This window comes from Python bivittatus, unplaced genomic scaffold (genome assembly GCF_059951505.1).
Source record: "Python bivittatus isolate LINGU-HERP-01145 unplaced genomic scaffold, Pbiv_v1 ctg000480_np1212, whole genome shotgun sequence".
In the NCBI taxonomy this organism is placed as follows: Eukaryota; Metazoa; Chordata; class Lepidosauria; order Squamata; family Pythonidae; genus Python; species Python bivittatus.
Window position 1 is genome coordinate 75,632,835 of NW_028277075.1, and position 25,340 is coordinate 75,658,174.

The 25,340-nt window shown below is 44.0% G+C and overlaps 1 protein-coding gene across 3 annotated transcripts in view; it reads left to right on the forward strand.

Moving 5' to 3' along the window:
* Positions 1 to 5,223: 5,223 nt before the first annotated feature.
* Positions 5,224 to 25,340, forward strand: part of WNT6 (Wnt family member 6) — a 42,967-nt gene continuing 22,850 nt past the window's right edge. Inside the window, exon 1 of one of the 3 annotated variants that reach the window (XM_088146369.1) lies at positions 5,224 to 5,410. Coding sequence is in view for 1 of the 3 variants with exons in the window: in XM_007419817.4 (XP_007419879.1) it covers positions 5,903 to 5,967 (65 nt within the window). In the remaining 2 variants the exon portion in view is untranslated. Of the gene's footprint in view, positions 5,411 to 5,747; positions 5,968 to 25,340 lie in introns of those variants that run through there. The other 2 variants (XM_088146370.1, XM_007419817.4) reach the window with 2 other exon arrangements.

The window sequence follows — 25,340 nt, forward strand, 5'->3', positions numbered from 1 at the left end:
TGATAGAAACCCTACGTTTAGGGAAAAGAGACAAAATAGAAACAGCAGGTGAAATGGTTTAGAATACAATGACCAATCCTAAGTTACTCTAACGGAGGGTTGCATGGAAACCATAGCATCATGGAAACCAAAGCATCGCACGCACCCTCCTGCATTCATTCTGAGGTGGTCATGATTGACTTTCCCATGCCACAAGAGAGGGGGAGAAGCCTTGGGAGAGAGAAAGCCCACCTAATTGTGCAGAGGGAAATGAGGGGGAATTCTCTGAAAAAGAAAGGTAGGTAGGTAGGTGGATGGCCTAAATTAAGTACACCAACTTCAGTTTAATGTAATTTTCATAACCACTGACAAGCATAGTATAGTGAATAATAGTTTATGGCCTATTTTAAGAAACAAATCATTGAGATCTTGCTTGGAGCAATCTTTCAAAACGTCTGAGTTCTGAATTTCCCAGTGAAACAGACACTTAATTTAGGGGGAAAAATTGACTGGGATCACACATCCTTCCAAGCTATGGTTTGCTTAAATATGGTTAGCTGAATGAACCACAATTGGCTTGGTTTCCATATTGTGCCAAGTGATAAGCTGCAAATACTAAGTGTGTATAGTATACCAAGCCAAAAATCAAGCAAACTACATTATGATTAGCTTAGCCTGTTTATCACAAAATATGAGGATGGCTTTGGGCTTAGACGGCTTTAAAAAGGAATTAAATCAGAGCAGGACAGAAAACAGATTGAATCCCACTGGTAGATTTTGGATGATGTGCAGTGGAACAGCCAAAATGTTTATCCTGTAATTGTAAGTCAAAACAAAACCTCCTCTCTTCTTCTCCCCCCCCCATAACTTGCCCCCTTATTGTACAAATCTCATTTTCAGTGATCCTCTATTAAATTTTTACTGTAATACTATAATACTTGTAGAAAGCAACTGGCTTGTTCCCAAGCCATTGTTTTGCACAGAGTTCCTACTGGTGGATCTTGGGTTTTGCTTTGAAAGAAGAAAATAGAGCCTGTGAGTCTGGAGACAATTTTATAAAGATTTATCTGTCAGAGGATAATGGAACTTCCATGTACAGAGGCAGTGTATGATCACTTCCTGAGAGACAAACGAGAGGGATTTTTACTACCTGGTATGGCTGTAAACCTCTCAGGCCCCTGGGTGGGCACTACTGGGGAAAAAAAGGATGCTGGACAAGGTGGGCTTTAATCCAGCACTGCTGATCCCTTTTACAAACAACAGGTCAAAATTCCTTCCAGTATCCAGGGAATGTTGGTGTCAGCAGTTTCCTTCTGTGGATAAGCCAAGATTTTTCCCTTCCCCTGACAGCAAAGGGCCAGGAGTTACAGGGCAAAGATGAGTTTCTACCAGGAAGGGGTGTGCATGGCCTGCAAGCCATGCGCCTTGACCCAAGAGTGCACAAGCACCTTTCCCACTGGCTGGAGCACTGCTCACCCTCTGTGTGGGTATGTGTAGGATTGTACTCTGCAACGAATCAGGCCCCACACAGGGCACCAAGAACCCATGCCTTTCTGGTTAGGAGCGCCACCCTCTGAGCCCCGAGGTGAGCTGGCCAGTCTCTGGGAGTGATTGTCCTATCTCGGCTTGTTCCCAAAACTGTGTTGCCTCTCTGCCTGGCTGGATATCAGCACGCAGCTCTGCTCCGCTGGCCTTGGACAAGCCGCTCCCTGTCCACGCCAGTTCTCCGCTTCAGTCTGTTCTTGCTTCTGTCCAATCGGTCAACAGGACAAGAACGATCTCCGTGTGATGTGACCGCGGATGAATTCTGCACAATCCAACGGGCCAGTGAAAGTATGGGCATTCAACACACGTGCGCGTGCGTACACACACACACACACACGGAGGAGAAAGGACTGGTCTTTTCAAATTTGGGCGGAGGAGATTCTCAGGCTATTGGCAGGCAGGGCGGGGGTTCAGCGGGCCTCTGCTCCCAGGGCTCGCGAGTGCGGCGGCGTCATGGCAGGCTGCAAACGGAGAGTTTCTTTCCGCGGCGGTTGCTCAGCTGGCCAGCCACGTCCCCCTCCAGCAGCCCAACACAGCCAGCAGCGATGATGAATGGGGATTTGCCATCGGACGCACCTGCTGCTGCGGCAAACAGAGTTTCGTTTTCTTCCCGCTTTGAACTCCCCGGGACAAGGGAAATCAAAGGGATTTTTGGGCGGTTAGAAAATCAGATAAAGGGGTTTCACCTGCCCCGCTGGCCCCTCTGCTCAAAGGAGGGGGCGTGGTAAGCTGTGCGGGAGTGGGAACCGGTGATTGCTCCTCGGGCCTGCCCGGGAGGACAGTGAGGCTGGGGAGACTCCCTGCGGGCGCATTAACATGGCAGCCGAGCCCCCTTGCTCCCCGTTTACCGACCCCTAGGAGCAAGGTTAGAGACCAGCTTACGGATAGGATAGATCGTCCTGGAGAAAATCTATCTACTGTATGTGGTCGCTAGGAGTTGAAAATGACTTGATGGCACATAATAAGGATCCGCTCTCCTCCTCATGGGCTTCACCTTGGGGGGGGGGGGGGTAGACCCCCCTGTTGGGCCGATGCTCACATAATTCAAATTGGGGCAGCCCAGAAAGGCAGAACAAGAGTGGGGTGGAGCGGGTCGACTTGGGCGACAGCCGAACAGGCGAGCGGAATGGTTCCCAATATGAAAGTATTTTTAAATGTCCTTGTTTATAGAAACTGTTGGGGTACGTAAAAACAAGAGAGAAAAAACGCCACACAGTAGCCAGTCTTTCTCACGGGTGGGAAATCTTTTATCGCCGAGCACGATTTCTTACATGTGACTCTTGTGGGTATATATAGTTTTCAGTTTACCTTGCTTTTTATGCCAGCCGAGGCGGGGCAGCTTCAAAGCAGACAAATGCAGATGGGTTGATTGACAAACATATGCACACTCCAAACTGGGATTAAGCTGGACTTGGATTCGTGAGACTTCAGTTCACCTGCCAGTTCATCCACCAAAGCGGATTTAGGCAAACGGATGACTTTAAATTGGGCCTTTCCCCTCCTGGTTCTGTAAAATGGGCAGCTGATAGCCTGTTCTAGTCACTGCAGAGCATGAAGAAAGACTTTCCACATTCAGATTCCTTCTGTAGCTGGGATGGGCAACCTTTTTGTGGCCGAGGAAATCTGCACTTAACATTTTTTGAGAGGGCGAGGGCTGCAGTGGACGGTCAGTGATGCGCAGAGAGCGTGGCTGTGTCCAGTTAGGCAGGGATTTTCTTATTTTCTTGGAATTGGGGGGATTCTCCTGTTTTTAAAAGCATGTTAGAACTAGGGCAATATAACAGCAATTTTGTGTATCCACCCCTCTCCTGAAGGTGGGAAACCATGCCATCGGTTATGGGCCAGGTGTGAATACAGGAACCCCCAGGGCTACAAACGTGATATTTGGGGACCAAAGCATTCAGCCTGAGCCTCCATCCAATAAGGCTTATCCAAGAAGTGTGTATGTCCTGCAGTGAAGCCTGTCCAGGTATCCATGGAGAAAGCCCCACACACTGTTCAGCAAGGCTTCCTTCCAGAAAAGCATGCACAGGACTGCAGTCTTAAGTGGGCAAATGGACAGTTTTAAATAAGTGGCCAATAAATTACAAAATGCAGCATTTAGGTGAACCTTCCTGAATCTGAATCAATGCCCACTCTACTAATGGAGTACCATATTAGGACTGATCATACAGAAATGTATTTGTTCCTTCTAAAAAGTGGCTAGAGATAACAGAGGGGGAGGGCAGTATGAAAAGCCTTGGTGATGCTATTATAGCATCAACTCTAGTATTTATATAGGTTATTCATACACATCCTTAGAGCAGCAAACAACGTAGACAAATGCTATTTTATCTGTAATAGAAGGCAGAAGTTTCCCTGTGGTTATCAAGTGAGCAAGACTTGTAGGTGAACAGGCACTTGGCTCATAACTAACCACCTCTATTGGTTCACCATTTGCTTCATAATGCAAGGCCCCTAGAGATTCTGTGAAGGCCTCCACTATGATTCACACAACATACTCAGCCTAGATACTGAATTAACCCATTTTTCCTGAGATCACACAATGCCTTCAGGAATATATTAACCCAATGAACTTGGTTTGGATAATATGCCACCAAAATAAAAATAAATAACATAAAAACATGGTTAATACTTGCCAGGCTTTCTGTATCATGCCAATGGAATGACTAAGCATTTGACTGACCTGACTGAATGTGTTGTGTGAACACTGCCTGTACAGTATGTGTGACTAATGTCTATGTAGGAACGGAGAGAGAGGGAAGGAGAGGCTGTGAATGGAATGTGTGTGTGCTGTGTAGGCGCACGTGCTCGAATGACAAATTGTGTGTGTCTGAATGGAGTGTGCATGCGAGTGGCTCTGGGCGTGCATGCAGCCCCACCCACTGCTGGCACGAACCAGTCTTCCAAGTCAGTTTGGCACCCAGACAGAAATAGGTTCAGTATTCCACAGGCACACTTGTATTGTCTTGGCACTCCCTTGACCATTAAGTTAGCTGTATATTAGATAAATGGGAGGCAAATATACTGCAGTTAGAATTCATCATGCTGAACCTCAGCTCCTAGCAGTCCCAATCAGAGTGGCCAGTTGGAGGGCAGATGGGAGTTGTAGTTCTGCAACATTTGGGAGGCCCCAGATTGCCAGAGTCCAGCTAGGTTTGCCACAGGGATGCTGTCCCAAGGAAATGGGGTATAGCCAAACAGACTGAAAAGCATGCGAGAGGGGCAGAACTGGAGGGCAGCTAATAATTCGACCTGGCCAGGGGATAGTTCTTTCAGAGCAGAACCAAAGTGTGGCTATGGTGACAGGCTTGTGGGCTGCGAAATGTGTGAGTAGAAATTGGATCAGTTCTGGTTCTGCACATTCCTAAGCATGCATCTGCTATTAATCACTGATTTTTAAACAGTTTGTACTGGGTGAGGATATGAAAACTGTCCCAAGAGTATGTGCTGGAAACTCACTTTGTTGCTCTGATGAAAACGCCTATGTCTTTTTAGGATTACCCAAATTATTTGGAAAGGCGCGTGGCGCTGGTTATTCCAAAACAGATAGCTAAGCTGAATCCAGCGCTTCAACAGGACGAAGTGAAACGAGGCTAAAGATAAGAAGTGTGGCAATGAAGACTCAAAATGGAGCCCTTGCTTCCAGAAGGAGAAAAGAAGGAGGCCTTTGGCATTGTGACCAGATAGGGATGAAACCCAGTTAAAAGGCAGGGAGTCAAAGTACCCCAGTCTCTGCGTGAAGAACGGTGTTGGTGACTTGGGGATCCGACTAGGAAGAGTCCCACGCTACGGTGCTGGAAGGAAGCGGCTCCAGAAAGCTGTCCCGCTGATGGAAACCACCCGCTTGTAGAAGAGTCCACCAAGCCCCGATTGGGAAACAGAGGTATGGCTGTGGAGGTATGGCGAGCCGTTTATGCCAGGCGAAGTGACGTTTTTGGTGAGCTGGGCTGGGGCGGATGGGAATCCGACTCCTGCCTTTTCTCCAGACGGGCCTCTCCTTCGAGAGAATCCGCGCTGGTCCCCTGTCCCGGCCGGCGGGAGATGGCAATCACGGTGCGCTCGGATCGGAATGTGCCGCTTGGCCCTCGCTCAGCCCCCTCCCCCCCGCCTTTCGCCGTCCCCTCCCCGCGCTCCGCTTTGCCTGTCAAGGGGAAGCAGACTCGCCGGCCGTCCCTCCCTCCCTCCCTGGCTCTCCTCCTCCGCTCGGGACGGGGCTTGCGAGCAACCGCTCGCCCAGCCCAGTGAAGCCGGCTTTGCCCTGCGCGCGCTCCCTCTGCGCCTTCCGGGGCGCCCAGTGCGCCGCGCTGGAGAAGGGGCCGGCGCCCCAACGGCCGGCGATCTTCCGGGCGCTTCTCGCTGCCTCTCCACCGCCAGGATGTTGTCCCAGCTGGGGCTTTTCTTCATCTTGCTCTGCCCAGCCAACATCATCGGACTCTGGTGGTGAGTAGCTGGGAAGCCGGGGAGAGTTGCCGAGAACGACAGAACGGGGCGCCCGCGGAAGTCCGAGCCGCTCTGGAACTTCCAGGCGCGGAGCTCGGGGAAGCGATCGGGCTTGCGGACGTTTTCAAGACCCGAGAGCCTCTTAGGGGAGGCGTGTGTGTGTGTGTGTGCGTGCGTGCGTGCGAGGGTCAAGTAGAGCTTCTGGAGAGCTAGAAGGTCTTGAGGCGAGACGAGAAAGTGTTTCAGAAGTCTGGGGGAGCCAGAAACTGTTTCCAACTTAGGAATCCCTTCTCCAGCCTGTAGCACGCCTCGCCGGCCTGGAATGAAAAGGCTGTGCCTCCGAAAAGCCGCTGGGGCAGCTTCAGAGGGGGAGACTTGCAAGTTCCAAAGGGCTTATGCCTCAGCACCAGTCTCCTTGACACTTTAGCACTACAGGCTCTCCGGTGTTAGGACAGCTTTACGGTTGTGAGGACAGAGACCCTCTAGATAGAATTTAAGAGCGCGCGCGCGCCATGCATGCACGCATGTCCCACGTTAAAGCCTCTCCACGTGCCCTAAAACCCCACCGAGTGGCTCCTCAGAGGACCTCTCACAGTGAGGTCTCCCACCCAGAACTGATTTCTTCCATCACCCCATCTCGGACGCATCTCCCCTCTGTCGCTCAGCTTCTAGAGACCTCCGGGAAAAGCCCTCCAGCTTCAGAAAGCTCCATCTCCCACAGCTTGGCTCCCCTCTCTCCGCCCCGTCCAAGCCCTCGGGGATCTTAAGGTAAACGCGAGACGCTCCTGTTCGGATGGGGAGCCGACGCCGGGCGAACGTTGAGCTGTCCTCGGGCTACATTCCTACAGAAGGCAAGGGGAGGAGGGGGACTCGAGCGACCCCTTGTCGAAAGGCTCCAAAGCTCTGGAGAGGCAGGCGGCCTTTACCTTGCCCTCCCCTCCAGGAAGTTAACTTTTTAATTTTAAAAAGTCGGATCTAAGGAAAATGCGAGGGGATTCCAATAGCGCCCCCTTCTGTGCCCCTTTATGGTGGGGCCTTCATCAAAGAGTCTGGGGGAGGCAAGCCCAAGAGAGCAGAGAACGGTGAGGGGGGGCGGTTCATTACACGAATGAGCTGTAGCTGGGACCCAGCCTCGGGAAGCCCAGGTATCTGTCGAAACATGACCTATTTAAATCTATTAAGAATTTCACCCAACCTGTCCTGATCCCCTTTTAAGTGCTTTCCAGTCTAGCTTCCTTCCATGAGATCCAGGACATAATTCATTAGTTAAGGTGATTCATCTTAATGTGGTCACACTTGCCTGACCCCCAGAATCAAGTGTGGGCTAACCCTTTCCTGGCCTTCTTCCCCAGCTAGTCCTGAGGAGCAGAGAGGGTTATCTCACCCACCTTCTCCTTGTTGATTGTTCCAGTCAGCTTTAAGAAGAAAAAAGCTCATATTCTCAAAACTAGGTTAAGATATGGCAGAAGGAAAAGTGGACCTTTAACCCCCTTGAAAATGTTCAAAGTAGGAAGTGAAGTGTACATTTTATCAATTGATCTTCCCATACAAAATCACTGTCAGGCTGAACTGAGCGTTCATGACAGATCTTAGCTTGTAAGGACAGGAGACAGCCGGTTTCCTGAAGAAGGAAAAACTCCCAGTATTCTGACATCTGTCAATCTATTTTATTATTTATTTTATTTTATTTTATTTGACTTAGATTATTTATTTATTTATTAAACCAATTTATAAAGCTGCCCATCTCACCCCAGGTGACTCTGGGCAGCATACAACAAAGTTAAAAACAATAAATAAATGCATTAAAAATATAAAAAGCAAAATAAAACAAAGAATAAAAGGACATTAAAAATAAGGGAACCACCTCACTAATTCCCCTGCTGCTGCCCATCTCCAACTAACTCAATTTAGATCAATATATTTGAATTGATCCAAAAGATATTGAGTTGATTTATCCATGTGCTTACTACAGACAGGGCTGATTCAGACATGCATGGCCATGATTAAGCCACACTCAGTGACTGTTAGCTGAAGTATAAACTGACTCCATTTACTGATGTCAAATTACATGAAACTTTGCTTGCTAGTGGCTCATCTCTGATGGTGATCTTGACATCAAGGGCTATACATGTAATGGTGTTAGCCATAACAGCATTTTATCTGCTGCGCATAATGGAGGGCAATAAATCAACCTGGTTCACACATTATGCTATGCCTAAGTATGTTTTTCTACACTGTGATTTACTTTGTTGTGTGAATCCAGCCACTACTGGCTACAAACCATGATTTTAACATAACATGTTTGGTGAGCACAAAGTATGACTTATTTAATACACCCTAATTAAGCAAATAATGGCTTAGCAAAATACGTGAATCCTTCCATATCAATCAAACCCAGTGAAAAACATCCACACACTTGTTTTTCAGAGAAATGAGGGGGAACAACCTTGCTCATTTGCATATAGATGTAAAATCTGATACAATACGCTGCCAGGGAAATCCAGATGTGTAATGACCAAATTGTTTCAAAGTGTCATCATTGACTTTCAAATACTGACACTCGCCATAGAACGTAGAAATGCCAAGGGCACTGTCACCCCAAGGATCTGAGCCAAGGTCCTCCTAGATGAATCTGGGCACTGGTCCTGCCAGTTCAGAGCTCCTACCCCCGGAGGCACACACTGTCTGAGTTTAGTACCGCAAGAGAGATCAGTTCTAAAAGAGCAGCTGCTCTGAACCTTCTTAGGCTTGGAAAGGGGGAAGGAGGATGGGACCACTGACTTTCTAGATGATGAGCTGGTGCATGTGCAGTTGTTTGCTGGGAGGAGAAATCTTGTCAACTGTTAAGGGACTGGGCTTCATTAGCAAACCTGGTAATAGGTCCCCTCCCAGTTATGGCTTCTGGAGTGGTGTGACCTGTGCTGTTTCAGCTCGCATGTCTGCTTGTCTGCTTGCCTTCTGCAAGGGTATGAGCAAGGCAAGAGGGAGAAGAAGGAGCCAGCAGCAGCTACTCTGGGAGGTGTGCAGGTTGGAGACCAGGGCAGAGGATTAAAAAATGGACAGAAGGGAGAAGGAGGAAGCTCTACTAAGGGCATCTGCCAAGACTGCAGGGTTACTAAGCTGTCCCGCCCCTCCAAGCCTTTAGCCAGAGTTGCTTTCCTCCTACTTTCACTCCTCTCAAGAGCATCTCAAATCAGCTACACTTTCCCTTTCGGGGTCAAACTATTTCTGTGACAATGGACTGGCTCCCATTGTACGTTCTGTGTCCATGCTGCTTTCCCATTCCTTCTCCAAATGTTTTGCTGCCTGAAGCAAACAGAGCTGCTCTGAAATGAGAGGGCAGCAGCTCTCCTGGATGGATAACTGGTTAAAAAAGAAGAAACAGAGTTGGAACAAATAGGTCATTTTCACACTGAGTTTACTCAGAGGGATCAGTGCTGGGAACGGTGTTCTTAAGCTGATATAAGTTTGCTATATTTGCTGATGTCAAACTGCTGAGGGCGAAAGCATCAAAGAAGGGACTATGAATGCTCCAAAAGGATATCTCCAAATTGGGTGAAAGGGCTTGAAAATGGCAAATGTAGTCAGTATAAATAATTGTAATGTGATGCACGCTCGCATGAAATATCTAAATGTTATCCATGCTTTACTAAGATCTGATCTGGGATTTGCTCACCAAGAAAGTGTTCCTGGGATCACAATGAAGATGTCACTCCTGTGAGAGTATGTGCATGTGTTTGGGGTGTGGGGTATGGGGTATGGGTGTGGAGGGGGCCGAGAGACGTATACACACACATATGCATACCTAGGCAAATTCCATGCTTGGAATCATGAAGAAAGAAATTTAAAATAGAACTGCCAGTATAATAGCATCCTTATATCAGTCAGTGGTGAGACCACTTGGATAGTGGTGACAGTTCTGATCCCTGCAGCTTAAGAATGAGATTATAGAGCTAGAAAAAGTGCAAAAAAGAGCTACCAAAGTGAATTGGGGTTGGTGAAGCACTCCAGCAATGGAGCTGTTTAACTCGGAACAAAGGAAGGCAAGGGGAGACATGCTAGAAGCACAGCACAAAATGTGGATAGAAAGGAATGTTTCTCCATCTCTCACAGAGTTAGAACCTGAGGTCATCCACTGAAACTTAGGACAGGGAGATTCAGAACTGAGGGTAGGAAATATTTTTCATACGCCACATACATTGTGGATTTCACTGCCAGTTGTAATGGCAGCCAGTTTAGATGATTTTAAAGGAGAATTTGACAGGTTCATGGAGAATCAAGCTATCAAGGACTATTGTGGGTTTTTACTGCCTCCTAATTCTCAAGCAACATGCCTTAAATACAGGCTGCTGGGAAGAAATGTAAGGGAATTATGCCTCTCTAGTCTAGACTCTGTAGGAGGAGAACCATGTTAGTCTATGATGGCCAGAAGTCAGGTATCTGCTGGCACCTTCTGTCTCACAAGTAACCTGCATCTGTATAACCAATCTATCTTCCCCTCTCTCCCCCCATTTTAAATCCTACATTAGTCTAGCCACTCTGTGCATCTCATGAAGTGCACTTCATGTGACACAAGATACTGGCCTAGTTAGGCCCATGGCCTGATCCAACAGGACCCCTTTTATGTTCTTATTAATCAGAGTGTTAGGTAGGATGAGTGCCTTAAAACGTCCTTTAAAATATATATATATTCAAAATATAGCAGTGCTTGCTTTCATTTAAGTGGTGCCCGACTCGGTGACACCTGAACCAGATATTTACTGCTACCATCTGCCTATGGCAGGGTATGGACAACATATGTCAGGCAACTGGCTTTTTGAATATCCTGGTGCATTTCAAAGGATCTTGTCCTTCAACTTTAAGAGACTGTTAGCACCTGGCAGCCATCTCATGAGAAATGATCATTGGAGGCTTGTACCATTTTTCCCTGGGTGGGCAGGCTCCTTGCACTCAAGGATTAGGTCCCCTGCTATGGGAGATTTGTGGGTGAATTTTACATTTAATGCACACTGAGTGGATTGCACTGGGATTTCTTTCTTGGCCTGTGAATATCACTTGGGCCAAGACTTTGAGAGGTCTCAGCATTGCTTTCTTCCCATTCTACTCCTCCCATATAACTTCCCTATCTAAAAAGCAGAACCAGAAATAATGTATCAGTTATGAGGAAGGAGATTTTGGATGGACATCAGGAAAAAAATCCAAATGATAAAAGTTCAACAATGGAACAGACAAGGTTAGGAAGTGGTGGGCTCTCCTTCACTGGAGGTTTTTATATAGAGGCTGGATGGCCATCTGTTTGGGATGCTACGGTAATGGGTTCCTTCACTGGGTACCAACCGGCCTTTCCTATGTCATTGCAGAGCATAGATGTATGTGTGTGTGTGTGTTAACTTCAATTTGAAGAACCTGTGTTTGCCACTGGCAAATATTACTGTATGCATAAAATGCCAAAAGCATTTGGAAAGAAAGATGGTAATCTTATTTATGTACATATATTGCAGAACAGCATTTGTAATTGGTCCTTTCAGTTTACCACTCAAACCATTTGCTTCAGTACCATGCATGTCATCATGTGCCAACAGTATCTTTAAGGCCCTGCATTGTTGGTGCAAGTCTTCCTCAGGTGTGGGGAGAGCTTTTGGAACATCAGACAATATCCCAAATACACTGCAGCATTCCTGTTTGTCTATAAGGCATTGGACAATCCCATAAAGGACACCAAACTCTTCATTTCTTTGGCGATCCTTGCATTATTGAAAGGATGGGGAAATGAGCTATATGACCTTTTCTGCCAACTTCTCAGCACCCTATAGAATGATTTGAAACCCCTCATCTAACCATTAAGACTCTAGGTCTGACTTTGCTTGTCCAGTTGTTCCATTGCTACAGGTATATCTAGGTCAAGACATTGACATATCTTGCTTAAAGCTTTAATTTCAAACACATCACTTAGCCACACAGAAATGTGAAGTTATGTATGTTTCTGGTGATTGCATTTCCCTTTGCTCTAATCAAAGCATTACCCTCAAAAATGGCAACTACAATATCACCCCTTTTTTTCAATTTGATATTTCACAGATTTTACTGCCTCCACTTGCCTGTCCCATTGCAAGACTTTCAGTGTTTTCAGTGTCAGGGAGACTATTCCCAGCTCTATTAAAAATTTTCCTTTGATGAGTCAAAGCAGAGAAAAATGGACAGATGCTTTGAATTACATTTAAAAATCCAGCTTCTTCCCTAGAAGCTGATGCAGCATCACTGATGCTCAAGTTCAATGAATGAGAACTGATTGGGTGAAAAAAACTTGATGGGTTAACTCTTGGATCTGTGTGCTATACTCTTCTCTTTTTTCTATTATTGTAGTTCTGACCTTTCATGTCTGCTGTCACAATTCTGTATCTTCCAGCTTTTAAAGAAGCACATTTGGCATGCCCACTCTTGTAGAAGCATCAGTTTCAATAAGTTCAGAAAATGTTCTTGGACAATTATTACAGGGACATTTCCACAAGGTTCTGTTACAAAACACACCATTAAAGTCATTAAGTCATTTGTTCTGTATCGCTAATATCAAATGTGTCATCCAGAATAACAGAGTAATATCTTGGTCACTTTCGATCTGCCATAATTTTCTGTTTGACTCCTCTTGCCAGTAACTGTGTGATCTCATTTTGAATTGCTTTTCCAAGATTAGTGGTGTGTTTTCAATGCTCCTGAGTATAGCATCAAACTCAGCCATCTGTTCCATAGTTTTAAAGAAGTTTCCATAGTTTAACACATACAGAAGATTTGAAGTACCCTACAGGGCTAGATTTTGGGTAGCAAGCATGTTCACCATGGCAATATGCCTTTTAGGGAATGTTTTGTCAGTAAAAAGCCTCCAGTCAATCTCCAAGGGCCTTTAACCTTAGTCTCATCTCAGACTTTTTCCACATATATAATGCTTTCTCATGATTTGCTACTTACTCATGGCACACCAGATTTCTAGCCAGATCTTTTCAGTCCTTTGTTTTTGTAGAACCCACTGTGGCTGGACAATTAGTCTGGAAGAGTTTGCAGAACTCTGGGTTTTTGAGTACATAAGCCATGGCCTCTCTACTGTGTCACCGCTGAGATTTCATGCCACAAATGTTTTGGATGGAAATATTCCTTTTCACTGCCTTTGGAAACATGATGTTTTTCACTTTCTGTGAAATACAAGGAAGTCCCTCAGGCTACTGCTGAAGTGGGTCCGTGGTCCTGGATCATGTAGACTTAAGAGCTGAACTCAGCCACAGTGGTTTCTTACATCTCAACCACACACTCCTCTGATCTATACTTTTCTTCAGGAATGTGCATGGCTAGATCCCTTGCAGATGGAGATATAGATACTGCCTGCATGCTGAGTAACTGGAAGATCAGTCCCCTTTATTTATTTATATTTATTTATATCTCAAATTTGTCACTGCCCATCTTGTTAAAAAGTGACTCTTGTCACAACCTATATCCTCACTGTGAAGATTTGTGTCTCATGTATCACAGGAGGACTCCTTCTGAAATAAAAAAGCTGCTGCTTTCTTTCTTCTTCTGAATTCTGCTCCATATCATCTTCTTTCACTCATGATGTCTGCTCTGGGCCAGCTAATCGAGTAGATCTCAATATTAAATTGAAGGAGACCAATAAGTAAGCTGATAGCAGGGGTTGAGTGAGGGAAGATACTAGCATGTAAGGGCTAACTGGGATCCTTCTAAAGTTTCCTCCTCTTCTGCCTCGGAGAAGTTGACTGACTATTCTGCACAAATGGGATTCTGGAAAGTGGCAGGAAGCTTTTTGAGAAACTGCTGTTAATTAGTTCAGGCTCCTGTGGGTGCTAGAGAGATACAGAAGAGCCTCATCCTTCCCCCCCCCCCCCGCATATCCTGTTTTATGTTGGTCCCCTTTTGCTTTCCTGCTGGGCCTCTTATGCCTGCTTTCCTCCAGCACACCACTCCCTCGTTTCTCTGCACCGAGAGGACAGAAAATCCATATGCATCAGCAACATAATAACATACACTCTGGGACCTATTGAGTCCCCCAGCCACCCATCCCACCCCACCTGGTGACTCCCATAGTTCATCGTATGGTATGGCTGCAATCATCCTGTGAGCACTGGCAGAGTTGGACTTTGATGCTTAAGTGAGTACTGCAGAAGACGGCAGATGTTCAGCCTGCACTGGGTGCCCTTGAATTTTATTTAAAATTAGCAAAAAAGAATAACCCAGTTGCAAAATCATGAAGAAAACAACCTTGCATATAAGAACTGTCTCTAAACTATGCCCTTTAAGCTCCTTTGCAGGGTAGGAATCCTAAATTGATTCAGATGAACCTTTTTCTCCCTCTGTCTCTCTCTTCCTATCTGCAGCTTGGAACAGTGGTGTTTCCTTCTCAGTCTTATTTTGCTCAGCAACCAGAACTCTACACAACTGGCAGCATCTATACTGGGTGGGAATAAAGAGGGGCAAAAGCAACACTGCTGGGAAAAGCTGTACCCCAAGAATCACTTGCTTCATTCATGGAATATTCCTGAAGGAAATACCCAGTTTCTGGTTCTTAAAGAATCTGCAAGGATATCAGTTGTTTACAACAGGAACTTGATAGCATTTTCCCTTAAATGAAGTGGCTGTAGAGCTTCTCAGGAAAAATGCAATGAAATCTGAATGCCTTCTGTCACACATTATGCACTGGCCGAAATAAAATGGCCGACACTGGATTCCTGACCGTTAATGCATGGCTCTGCCAGATTGCAGAAGAAAAGTGCCTGTTGATCCCTTGTTCAGCCACCTTCACTTCAGAGAGGGGTGGCATTCACCCCACACTTTTCCTTGATAGTTTTAATGTGGGGAGCTCAAGATACATAGCTAGCTTTTATCAAGAGCATCTGTAGAGAGGGCAAGAGAACAAGACTTGTTGCACATGTCATGACATCATTGCACAAAGGATGTTAACTGTGTAATGTATTGTTTGTGCAATGGCATCTTGAAGTGCATGACATCATTATGGCTTGCGCCAAATGCCTGTGTCTCATACAGAATCAAGCTGTTAGTCCATTGCCTAGTTTAGGATTGTCTCCATTAGCTGAGCTATTACATGCTTACATGCCAAGCCATGATATGGTTTATTTTGATTTAGCACAAGGTGTGAACTTCAGCCATTGTATTTTATGGCTCAGTGTTAGCTGTGAATCAGGATTCTATGGTTTATTCAGCAAATCTTGATTAAAGCAAACTCTCACACAGCACAAGAATGGACAACCTGAGGGGGGCCAGGGAAGATTGATTGATTGAGACACCAAAGACGACAGTGGACATGTTTGATGCAATTACTGGAGGGGCAGGAAATCTTGGCTTTATTTTTGTAATCTAGGGCTGAAGTGGAAATTAGATGCAAAAATGGGGCAAAAAAAGCAGAGAATCATATTTTAAAAATGGTGGATTTGATGCTAAATTTTGACAGTTCCATTTGGCAGTGTTCTGGGAGATGCCAAATGGGTGCTAGGGTGCTATATTGCCTGAACCTAGGTAGAAAGAGATTGAATTTGCCATTGTTTGTGGGAAAGTCATGTATGTACCATGGGAAACCTAATCATGTTCCACCTGACAGGGCAATGGTTATTTCATGTAACTGGGAAGGAAACCAACTATCTAGAGAGGTAGGCAGCATGGAATACATCATCTGATTTGGAAATCTCTGTCCACTTGGTTTTGCTCAAGGACTAGTGCCTCATATTCTAGACATGACATCTTAATTCTGCACTGATTAATTATCCAGACTCTGTGCCAATTGATTCTGTCCAATAATAAATACAAAATTCACCTTTCACTGAAGCATGGGGTCCTGTACCTGTGTTCCCTATAACATACTTGGCGGCATCTATGAAGCAGAATTTGAGGAATGGCAAGAAATAATTAAGCTGTATCAGTTGACCTCCTCTTTGAGCACGTGTCCCAGAGCTGACTCTCTGATATGCAATTGTCTTTTGTGCTCCAGGAAGTGACATGCAAAGGAGCCAGGGATAGCCCAAGCAATGCCTTTCAGATACTTTGGACTACAGTTACCATAAACCCCAGCAAGCATGACAAAGTGTGGTGGAATATATTTAATTCAGCCAGGTCTTACTGGGGAAAAAGTGCGAGCTTTTATACTGTACTCCACAGTACAGAGATAGGTGCTCAAAAGTTAGCTCTTCTTGGAATAATCTAATCACACACACACACACACACACACACACACACAGTTGTAAGGCTTTGCAGCAGTTACCAAGCACTCTGGGCACAGCATATGATTGATCTCATCCAGCGGTTTTGACATTATCGCCATCTTGCTCCTTAGGGGACAAGAAAACCTTAATTGCGTCATCTCAGATGTACTTATTCCCACCACAAACACGTTGGCAAATGAGACCAACCTCTTAATCTGAGTAATAGCAGATTTATATCAACACACATTAATGCCTTAAACACTCAGCACTGGGGCCTCTGGGAAATGTGTTCTGAGATATAATGCATGTTCCTGGGAGGCTGTTCTTTGGGATTCGACAGACTCTTCTTTTTCTCTTACAGAAAACTAAACATTTACTAAAACATTTTTTGAAAAGAAAAAGACAGCGTTTACATATGTAGGCAGGAATCATACATTCTGTTAAAGTATCATGGGATTTGGGTCTGGCTTTGTGTGATGTTTAAGCTCACTATTGTTTCCCTTGCCACTTCTGTAAATGAACTTCCAATGCTGCTACTTGGACTACAGTAAGAAGGCTGGCGTTTTGATAGCCACCCTGTTGGCTGCTTCTGCCTTGGTTGTGGTCCATGTGAAGCTCTTGAGGACTGTCTGAAAAGGCTGCTTGAAAACCTGTTACTGCTGTGGCCCTGGAGGCTTCTAAAGTTCCACCAACACTGGATCAAGGTACCCACCCCTTTACATTGACCATATCACCATCCTGCACAACAGCCCAGTTTTTTGAAGGGCCTCTGGTTCGTTCGGCAGAGTTGCTTTCATCTGAAGAACACCTGCCTATCGCTGGTAATTGTGCAAAATATACTTGAGCAAAACAGGGGGAAGAACCAAGAAAGTAGCTGTCTAATAAAAACAAGGCTGGGCATCTGGAGTAGAGCAGAAGGACTGGAACACATAGATTTGAGGGGAAGGTCAGAAGGGAGTGTTGAAAGAAGTGTTGGAGAGAGAATGAGTGAGCAGAGAGATGTGTGGCGAGACCAAGAGGAGGAAAGTGAGTGTTTCCAAGAGAGTATGAAAAATAAATCATAGCCAGACTTTTGACTGCAGGCTTTTGATGCTGATCATGATGCTGCAGAGCAGGAAGTTATGAGAGTGACTGAGATTACACAATATGCAAAATCATGTTTTAATTATGGTTTGCTGAATCGACCATAATGGAGAGCTCACACATAGCACTGATCCATAGACTACTGCTTGCCATCTACAATGGCTGGGTTCACAAACATACCAGTATGAAATCTGTACTTCTGACATATCTGATTTCATCATTTTGACATGAGAGGAGACTGGAATTCAGAGCCAGCATCTGGGTTGGCAAACCCACCTTTTGGGGTGGTAGCATGTAGTTCTGAAAGCTTCAGGAGGTTGCAGCACTTGGTTGGCCTTGTTTGGACGTAGAAGCTCAGCAAGGTTGGGTCTGCCTGGTTCTTGGGTGTGAGACCTCGAGGAAGTACCAGGGCTGTAAACAAGCTGAAAAAACATCCCGGAAGAAGGCCAATGGCAAATCACTTTACTATTCCTAAGAAAACCACACAGACATGTCTATGAAATAATCAGGAGTTGAGCCTGACTTGAAAGAGATCTTATCTTATGTAGTACCCCAGGCCAACTATGTAATTTTGGCACCAGTAGCAGATAAGTGGCTACAAGTGATTTTGTATCAGTTACAAAATAAATTAGAAGACACAGTTACTCCGGTTTCATGACACTTGAACCTACCAAACGGTTGGGCTGGCCTGAGCAGTAACAAGAACCGTATCTATAATGCTTCAGAATATCCACAGTGCTTTACATAATGGCTCTGCTGTCATTCTAAAACCCGGTCAATTAAGTCTGCATTATTATCCCCTCACACCCCTACTGCAAATGCGTAGACTGACACCGAGATAATGTGGCTTCACTAAGACCCACAGATGAATTCATAGCTAAGTCAAAATTCAAACCAGCAACTTTCTGATTTATACTTTAGTTCCTAAGCTGCTATGTCACACCAACTATCTAATTAAATCATACAACTATTAGAAAAACTAAAAGTTCTTACTCTAGAGCAACTTTCCCCAAACCACTGGCTTTCAATTTATTGGATGATAACTCCAATTGTAGCCATAGTGGCTGGGGATTATGGGGATAATAGGGGGAAGATATTAGGTTACTGAGAGCTGTTCTAGGTCCAAGGTTTGTCCATACTGCAGCCTTAGGCTGCTGGACTCCCATGTGTAAGCTAGCTGGAAATAGCCAGCTTAAGAAAACCTTTTTTTGAATGTCTCTTTGCTTTGCTTTGCTATTGGCGATGTCCTGATGTTCTGTCCAGACCACATTTACCACAGCCTCTCATTGGTGGATCTTGTATTTCTTTACCCCTCCTGAACATGTTAAAATTTTTAAAAAGACAGACAGAGAGAAAACTCCACTATTTTATAAATTTTCTTGTCAGTTGGACAGGAAGGGGAAAGTAGCAATGCTTGTCAAATCCACCTGGTTAAAAACAAACAAAAATAAAGCAGGCCCGTGGTTTTACTGTTCCATCAATGAACTTTCTAAAAAAGGAAGGAAGGAACAAAGGCCCAACTTTTCATGGTTTCTTCCAGAAAGAAAAAAATCCCAAGTGCACTATTTCACTGTTCCATCAGTGAACGTGTAAAGAAAAAAAAAAGAAAGATCTGTGAAGGGCCACAATTGGGAAGGGGTTGTTCCAGCCATACCACACAGGAAGCAGTTGGAATTGAGGCATTTGCCTACAGTGAAATGAAGCAGGTGAACTTGAGCTGGAACAAGTCAGAAAAGACTTTTGATGCATCAAAAAGATGGATGGAAGCTTCCTTCCTGGTGGGTGGGCTGAGGTCAGGTAGAAGATGTTGTTGTCTGTTCCAGCCCTTGAGAAATGGTCAGTTGCCTGGACTTGCACTGGGACAAATGGTCACGTGCATCAGTCTCAAACCTCCTTTTCTTTTCTCCCTTGCCATTGGATCCTGTAAATCCTCCAGTTTTGAATCCTCCCCTTCCCTCTGCAATAATAAAATAAGCCTTGATATTGGTTTGAACTGGGTTGATTTGATTTAATCAATGAATCCTTTCTTGTCTCTGCTTTTGGCCATTTATAATTAAGATGCATTGAATTTTTGGTTTAGTTGGCCAATTGCTGATTCATGAGCAACTTAAGAAGCAACTCAAGAAGCAAATTAGCTGGTTCCTGGCAGCTGTACCAGATTTTAATCAAGGAATGGGAAACATTTTGCCCACATTTTCCACATGAAGCCAAGAAAATTGTATTAAAACCTGGTATGAGATAGCAACAGCTTCTGAGACCAGACTTTAATGTCAAATCTCAGAGATGTGGTACTTCTTAATATAGGCTCCATAATTGTGAGGATCTTATTACTAAGAGTGCTGTGGTGTTAATTATAAGGCCTGACTACCAGGAAGAGGTCAGTGTATTGTGTGTGTGCATGGGGGGAGGGAACCCTTCTGGCCTCCAGACCAGTGTTTGGAGAGTAGAATACTGTTTGAAAATGCAGAAGTTGATCATCCTGGACGAGCAACAACCATCCAAGTCAGTGAAATACAACCATGTGGCCTTTGTAGGTAAGTTGTCAGGAGGATTATAAGCATTTTTCTGATCCACCCTATGAGACTTGATATGCTCAGAAAAATGAATAACCATGCACACTACCCAATAATATCCTGCAGGATTGGCACACCTTGGGGCCCTTTGATTAAATAGTCTACAGCTTTATTGTATAAGGACTCACAAATTATTCCAACCTAAATTCAAATTTGTCTATATATTTGAGCATTGTGGGTGGGGAGGGGGGAGGAGAAAGCTTGAATATAATGTTTCCTGCAGACTCAATTTTCCATTAAATACTTGACAAAACCATTAATTTGCTTAGATATGTCAGTTCACTTTGAAGGTTCTCAGAATTTGTTTATTTATTGATTTATGTGGTCTTCCATCTCACAAAATTGCAAGTCTGGAGGGTGAACACTGGATTAAGAAAGCAACATCACAACAAGAGAAAAGCACAAATATATCTTCATGATGATGATCATCATCATATAACAGCACTCTGGTGCCCAAGGACAATCTAACCCAGTGTTTCTCAAACTTGGCAACTTTAAAATGTGTGGACTTCAACTCCCAGAATTCCCCAGCCAGCATAAGTTTGAGAAACACTGATCTAACCAAACTCATATAGCTCATAATCAGATTATGAAAAGAAATCATGTTGATGGGCTCACCCAACCTCCAGTCCCCATGTCCATACAAAATACCAGCAGGGATCCTACCTGCAAGAGACTCAATTGTGTTTTCAAGAAAGAGAAAATAAAGAGAGGAGACTCACCCCGGGGAAGGACTGTCCAACAGGCAGAGGACAATAAAGTGGGGCTCCCAAAATATGAGCCCCACTTCATCTAGCTTACCCTCTTAGTCTGTTATCATCAATCAATATTGAGTCATATCTTGCTTATTTCAAATGTTTCTAGAACACTTTTAAAGCAAAAGCTTTAAATGGTCTCATGGCAGCTTCATCAAAGCAACCCTAACATTATGAAAATTAAAAGAGTAAAATTCCAATTCCCACTGAAATTTCAGGCAGAACAATCAGAGTATTTTCTAAGGAAAGCTTGGGCTTTTAGAACATATCTTCAAAAATGTCTATGGAAATGGAAGTCCTAAGTATACATATAGGAATCTACTTCTTTGAGTGCAGTGGCCTTATTTGCAGTAAATCATGTATTGAACTGGCCTAAATGTTCTCTCTCGTGCATGGATTTTGGTGGTAGTCGAAAAACATTTCTGTGAAACAGCTTAAGCTAGGTCTACCCTATCAGGGCTGCAAATATCTGGGTGACCAGTAGATGGCACCAGAGAGTCTATAGTGTAATCTAGTGGTCATCTAGATTCTTGCTTCTGAGATGCAGAATCCCAAGTTAAACAAAGGCATAACAGTACTTGCTGCCTGACATTTTGCCATGCAAGAACAAACTGTTACTCAGACATCGAAGTGAGAACGAGTATTGCTATTTGGCAAAGGTTACTTGCAAAAAATGCAGTAATCTGTTCACGTGGATCGAGGGTCATCTGAGACGCTAGAGAAGAGCACCAAAGAGCTCAGAACTTGTTCAGAAAGCTGTGAGCCCATTTTGGACCATCTTTGCTCTATGTCTGAGGTGTTCAACAGTTGTGGATGCTCGACCGTGGGATTGAGGTTTTTATGAGGACAACAGTTGAGCTGATTAATTACTCAGTTGCGAAGGCAGGCATGAGTCAAGCCCATGAGTGATGTCCAGGAAACGCTTTACCCCAAGCCCTGGAGTCAAGATTCTCTGCCGTGGGGATGCTGGATATGTGGTTGCAACAATCCTTTCTGACCTTAATGTCTTTGCCTGTGCCACCTACAAACAACGCAGAGCAGCTGTGGTCCGCCCACTTCTAAGAGGATCACAGATGCTTTTGTGACTCCTGAATTTATGTATTTGTCATTTCTCCACTTCAAAATGGGGGGAGGAGGGAAACCTGTGGCTAAGACCAGGATGCTGGTGAGAGATCTGGGTTTGGTTCCCAGCTTTGCCAGAGACTCTCTGGGGGATCTTGAGAAATACACTTCCTGTTTGCCTGCAGTAGTTGCTCTCTATTTCTCATTACACATGCTTGTTTATCTTTCTGTTTACACACAGATCCTGAAAACACTGAAGCCCTTGTTGCATAACAGGCACTGCTGGTGGCTTTATAATGAGCATTACTTGTATATTTATGTTTAGGGATTATATATTTGGGCAAGAATAGCTTGCATATTTACTGCATCAAGATTCAGAATCTCCTCAAGCAACCGGGGTTTTCCTGCAAGCACATCTGTGGCGTTAGTACAAATGCACAGATGGATCGTAATGTTACCCAGGGGCCACTAGTTACAGAATTTGTTGGGTGTGATACAAATTGTCTTGGTTCCTATCATACTAATCCATAGATTAATAAACCACCCTGGCCGGGTTTACACTTTAGCCTGTAAACTATGGTTTATAAACCACAGTGGGTAGATTCATATATTGTTCTAAGCCACAACCAAATAAACCCCATAATGGCTTAGAGCAAAATCAGTTCTGACGCTTTGGCAGCTGGAAGGCAGCTGGCCGTAGAACAGCTTCACTGAGGTGAGGGACCTCCCCTGCAGGTATTGGTCTACCTGTATCTTAGCTGTGTCCTTTGATTAGAACTGTAGACAGCAAGAAATGTTACCCCAATGACACTGGAACGGGGGGGGGCTTTGGGGGAGTTTGGGGAGCACTAAAGAGTGAAATGGGTATCTTGATCCTTGTAGAACTGACTTAGAAAAGTAGAAGTTTTCTGTCTTCTGTCAACATATCAGGGAAAAACATTCTGTACAAAGCCTGGTCTATTTAGTTTACAGTGAAGTTTTGGCTCCAGTCGGTCTTTGGAGAGAGCAATGGATATTGAATAAACCTGACAGCTTTGTCCTGGCAATTTAAAGCAGCCTTGTAAACAAGCCCACAAAAGTTACTAGCCTGCAAAAATGAAAAAAAGAAGAAGAAGAAGAGCAGCTTTCTGGAAACAGGCAAAGGTGGGATGGGGAACATTACCCTTCTTCCAGGACTTTCTGTAGCTGGGCACGTAGGGGGACAGTCCCTTTTTTTGCAGCCCCCTTGGTTTCTAGGCTGGATGGAGACAAAGGTCAGATTCTTCCAACCCCAGGCCACTAGCTGAGTGGGCCACTTAGTTTCCACGCTCTTGCTTTCACGCAAGGTCTTGTCACCTTAGACTTCAAGACAAAGCCAAATTACATCACCCAGGGCATGATGAGGGTGACAAGGAAGGCCAGGACAAGACCTGTTTCTTGATCAGACTCAATATTCAGGAACAGCCATCTTACTTGGTTTAATGTGACAATAGTTGAAGGGACTCCATTTTTGTTTTCTAGGCAATATTTACAGGATACACAGAACCACAGAATAGCTGTCCACACTTTAGCTGAGTGCATTGTGATAATCCAGCCAAGTTGGAGAATTGGTGGTTCAATGAGTCATGTAAATCCAGAAAAGGGGGTTAAGCTAACCACAGGTAAATTGCTGCTGAAAAACAGCCGCTGAGTTGACAAACTCTTTTCTGGCAGGGATTTTGCTCCTCATCTCACTTTAAAGTAGCCACTTCTGCAAGTAAAGAATTCCCTGTTCCTGCACCTTTCAACATGGCAAACATTCTGTCTTTATCCTACCAACCTTGGATGTAAAATTAATAAGAAAAATATATAAACTGTAACAACTTCTAGTTTCACTTTAGATTTTGACCATATACTACATTCCATCATTACCGTTACTGAGAACTGTGAATGTAACATTTGGGCAACCACCCGGAAACCTTTTTATAGTATTATTTTTAGAAAAAAATATTTTTTACATAAAAATATAAATTCTGTAAAAAGTCAAACAGTGCTTATCTAGTAGTGCTACCTAAGTGTTTTCTTTTCTGCTGCAATCCGTGAAAGGATTCTACATGCTTCTACTCCTAATTCTGCAATTTCAATCAGCTTTTGCTTCCTGGTGCCTCCAGATAGATTAGATAAAGCCACCATCATTCCTAGCTGCTGTTTGGAAGAAATGGGTATTGTAGTTCAATATGTCTGGAATGTGCCAACTTTGGGAAGGCTGGCTTAAATGACTGAAAATAAAATTTTAAATATTGCATAAATACAAACTGGGCATACAATCGGAGCACGCAATTCATAAAGCGAATTAAATGCCAAGGTGCTGGCATCATTTTGAGTTTGTTATCATATACTAACCCTTTGGAAGAGTGAGTCAAACACCTTAAATAATTGGTAACAAAGTTATACCACTTGCATATAGTATTAATAGTGGTTCATTTGCAGTAGGAAAATATTTGCTGTCATTGCCCCAAATGGGGTTAAAGGAAGAAACTGAAAGCCAAACCAAACAGGGAATGTTCTCTGCTGCTTGAGAAATACAAATGGCACCTTAAGCCCATGTCTGGTAGTGAGTCTGAAGAGGCTTAGGCCTTCTGAGGCACACCAGATTAAAAACCCACTCCCAATACAAACTGGCACACGATAAAGTGGTATTTAGAATTTATTCAAATCACACAACAAGAAGAAAATACAGATAAGTGTTTGGCTTAGGAAAAAGAATTAGATATGGAGATAGGTCTCAGAGAAAAAAGTCCTTTGAAAAAAACTGCTCATTTGCCTTCAGCGCATGTAAAAGAATCCCCCCCAACACCATTCTGTCCAAATATTTATTGTACCTAGAAATTTGAGTAGATTATATTCTGTCCTAAAATATTTCATCTTGCCACCTGGGATGGATTTATCTTCTTTTTTGCTCCATAACCACCTGCTGCTCATAGGGAAATTCAAAGAATGAAAGCCTCCAGCAAACTCTCTTGCTATTTAACCTCAAGGATTTACTAGAAAGGATTAGGCTACAGATCAGTTGTAAGTATGCTGCCATAGGGAAACTCTGCTGTTTGCATTTTTAGAGGAACCCATTATAGCCTGGCTTGTTTAATAGTGTAGAAGTTAAACAAATGATGGCTTGGCCATTTCATAGAGAAGACATAGATACTTGCCAGTATTTCAGAATAATATGAATATGCTAACTGGCAGCTTTCACACAACCTTTTTTTTTTTTTTTGCTCCTCTCAAGACACATCCTATTTTTTCATCTCATGGGCATGGGGTTTTTCATTATGTAGTAGAATTGCATCTGGGGTAGTCCCTTCCAAATCAGAATTATCCACAGGTAAGGATATAACCCTAACTAAATTAAATCAGAATGGTTATCCATTCTGTACCTTTCCCCACTTTGTTTAGAATGCCTGGGCCATTACAATAGCAGATTAAGAAGAAAACTTGTATATCTCCCAATACCAGCTTGGGGAACCCAATTTGGAGAGTGTTATTTGAAGCCAGCTTAGAGGTTATATGGGCCATTGTTCTCATTCAAAAAGACATATTCTTCTCTTGTCTGGTTTGCCATAATGTATGGATATATACTGTATGTTTGGGTTGTAGTACAATTTTCATCACTGGAATTCTTTGCAGCTGCATGTGAGTACTAAATCATAACATCTGCAGAGGCCCTTAGTTAA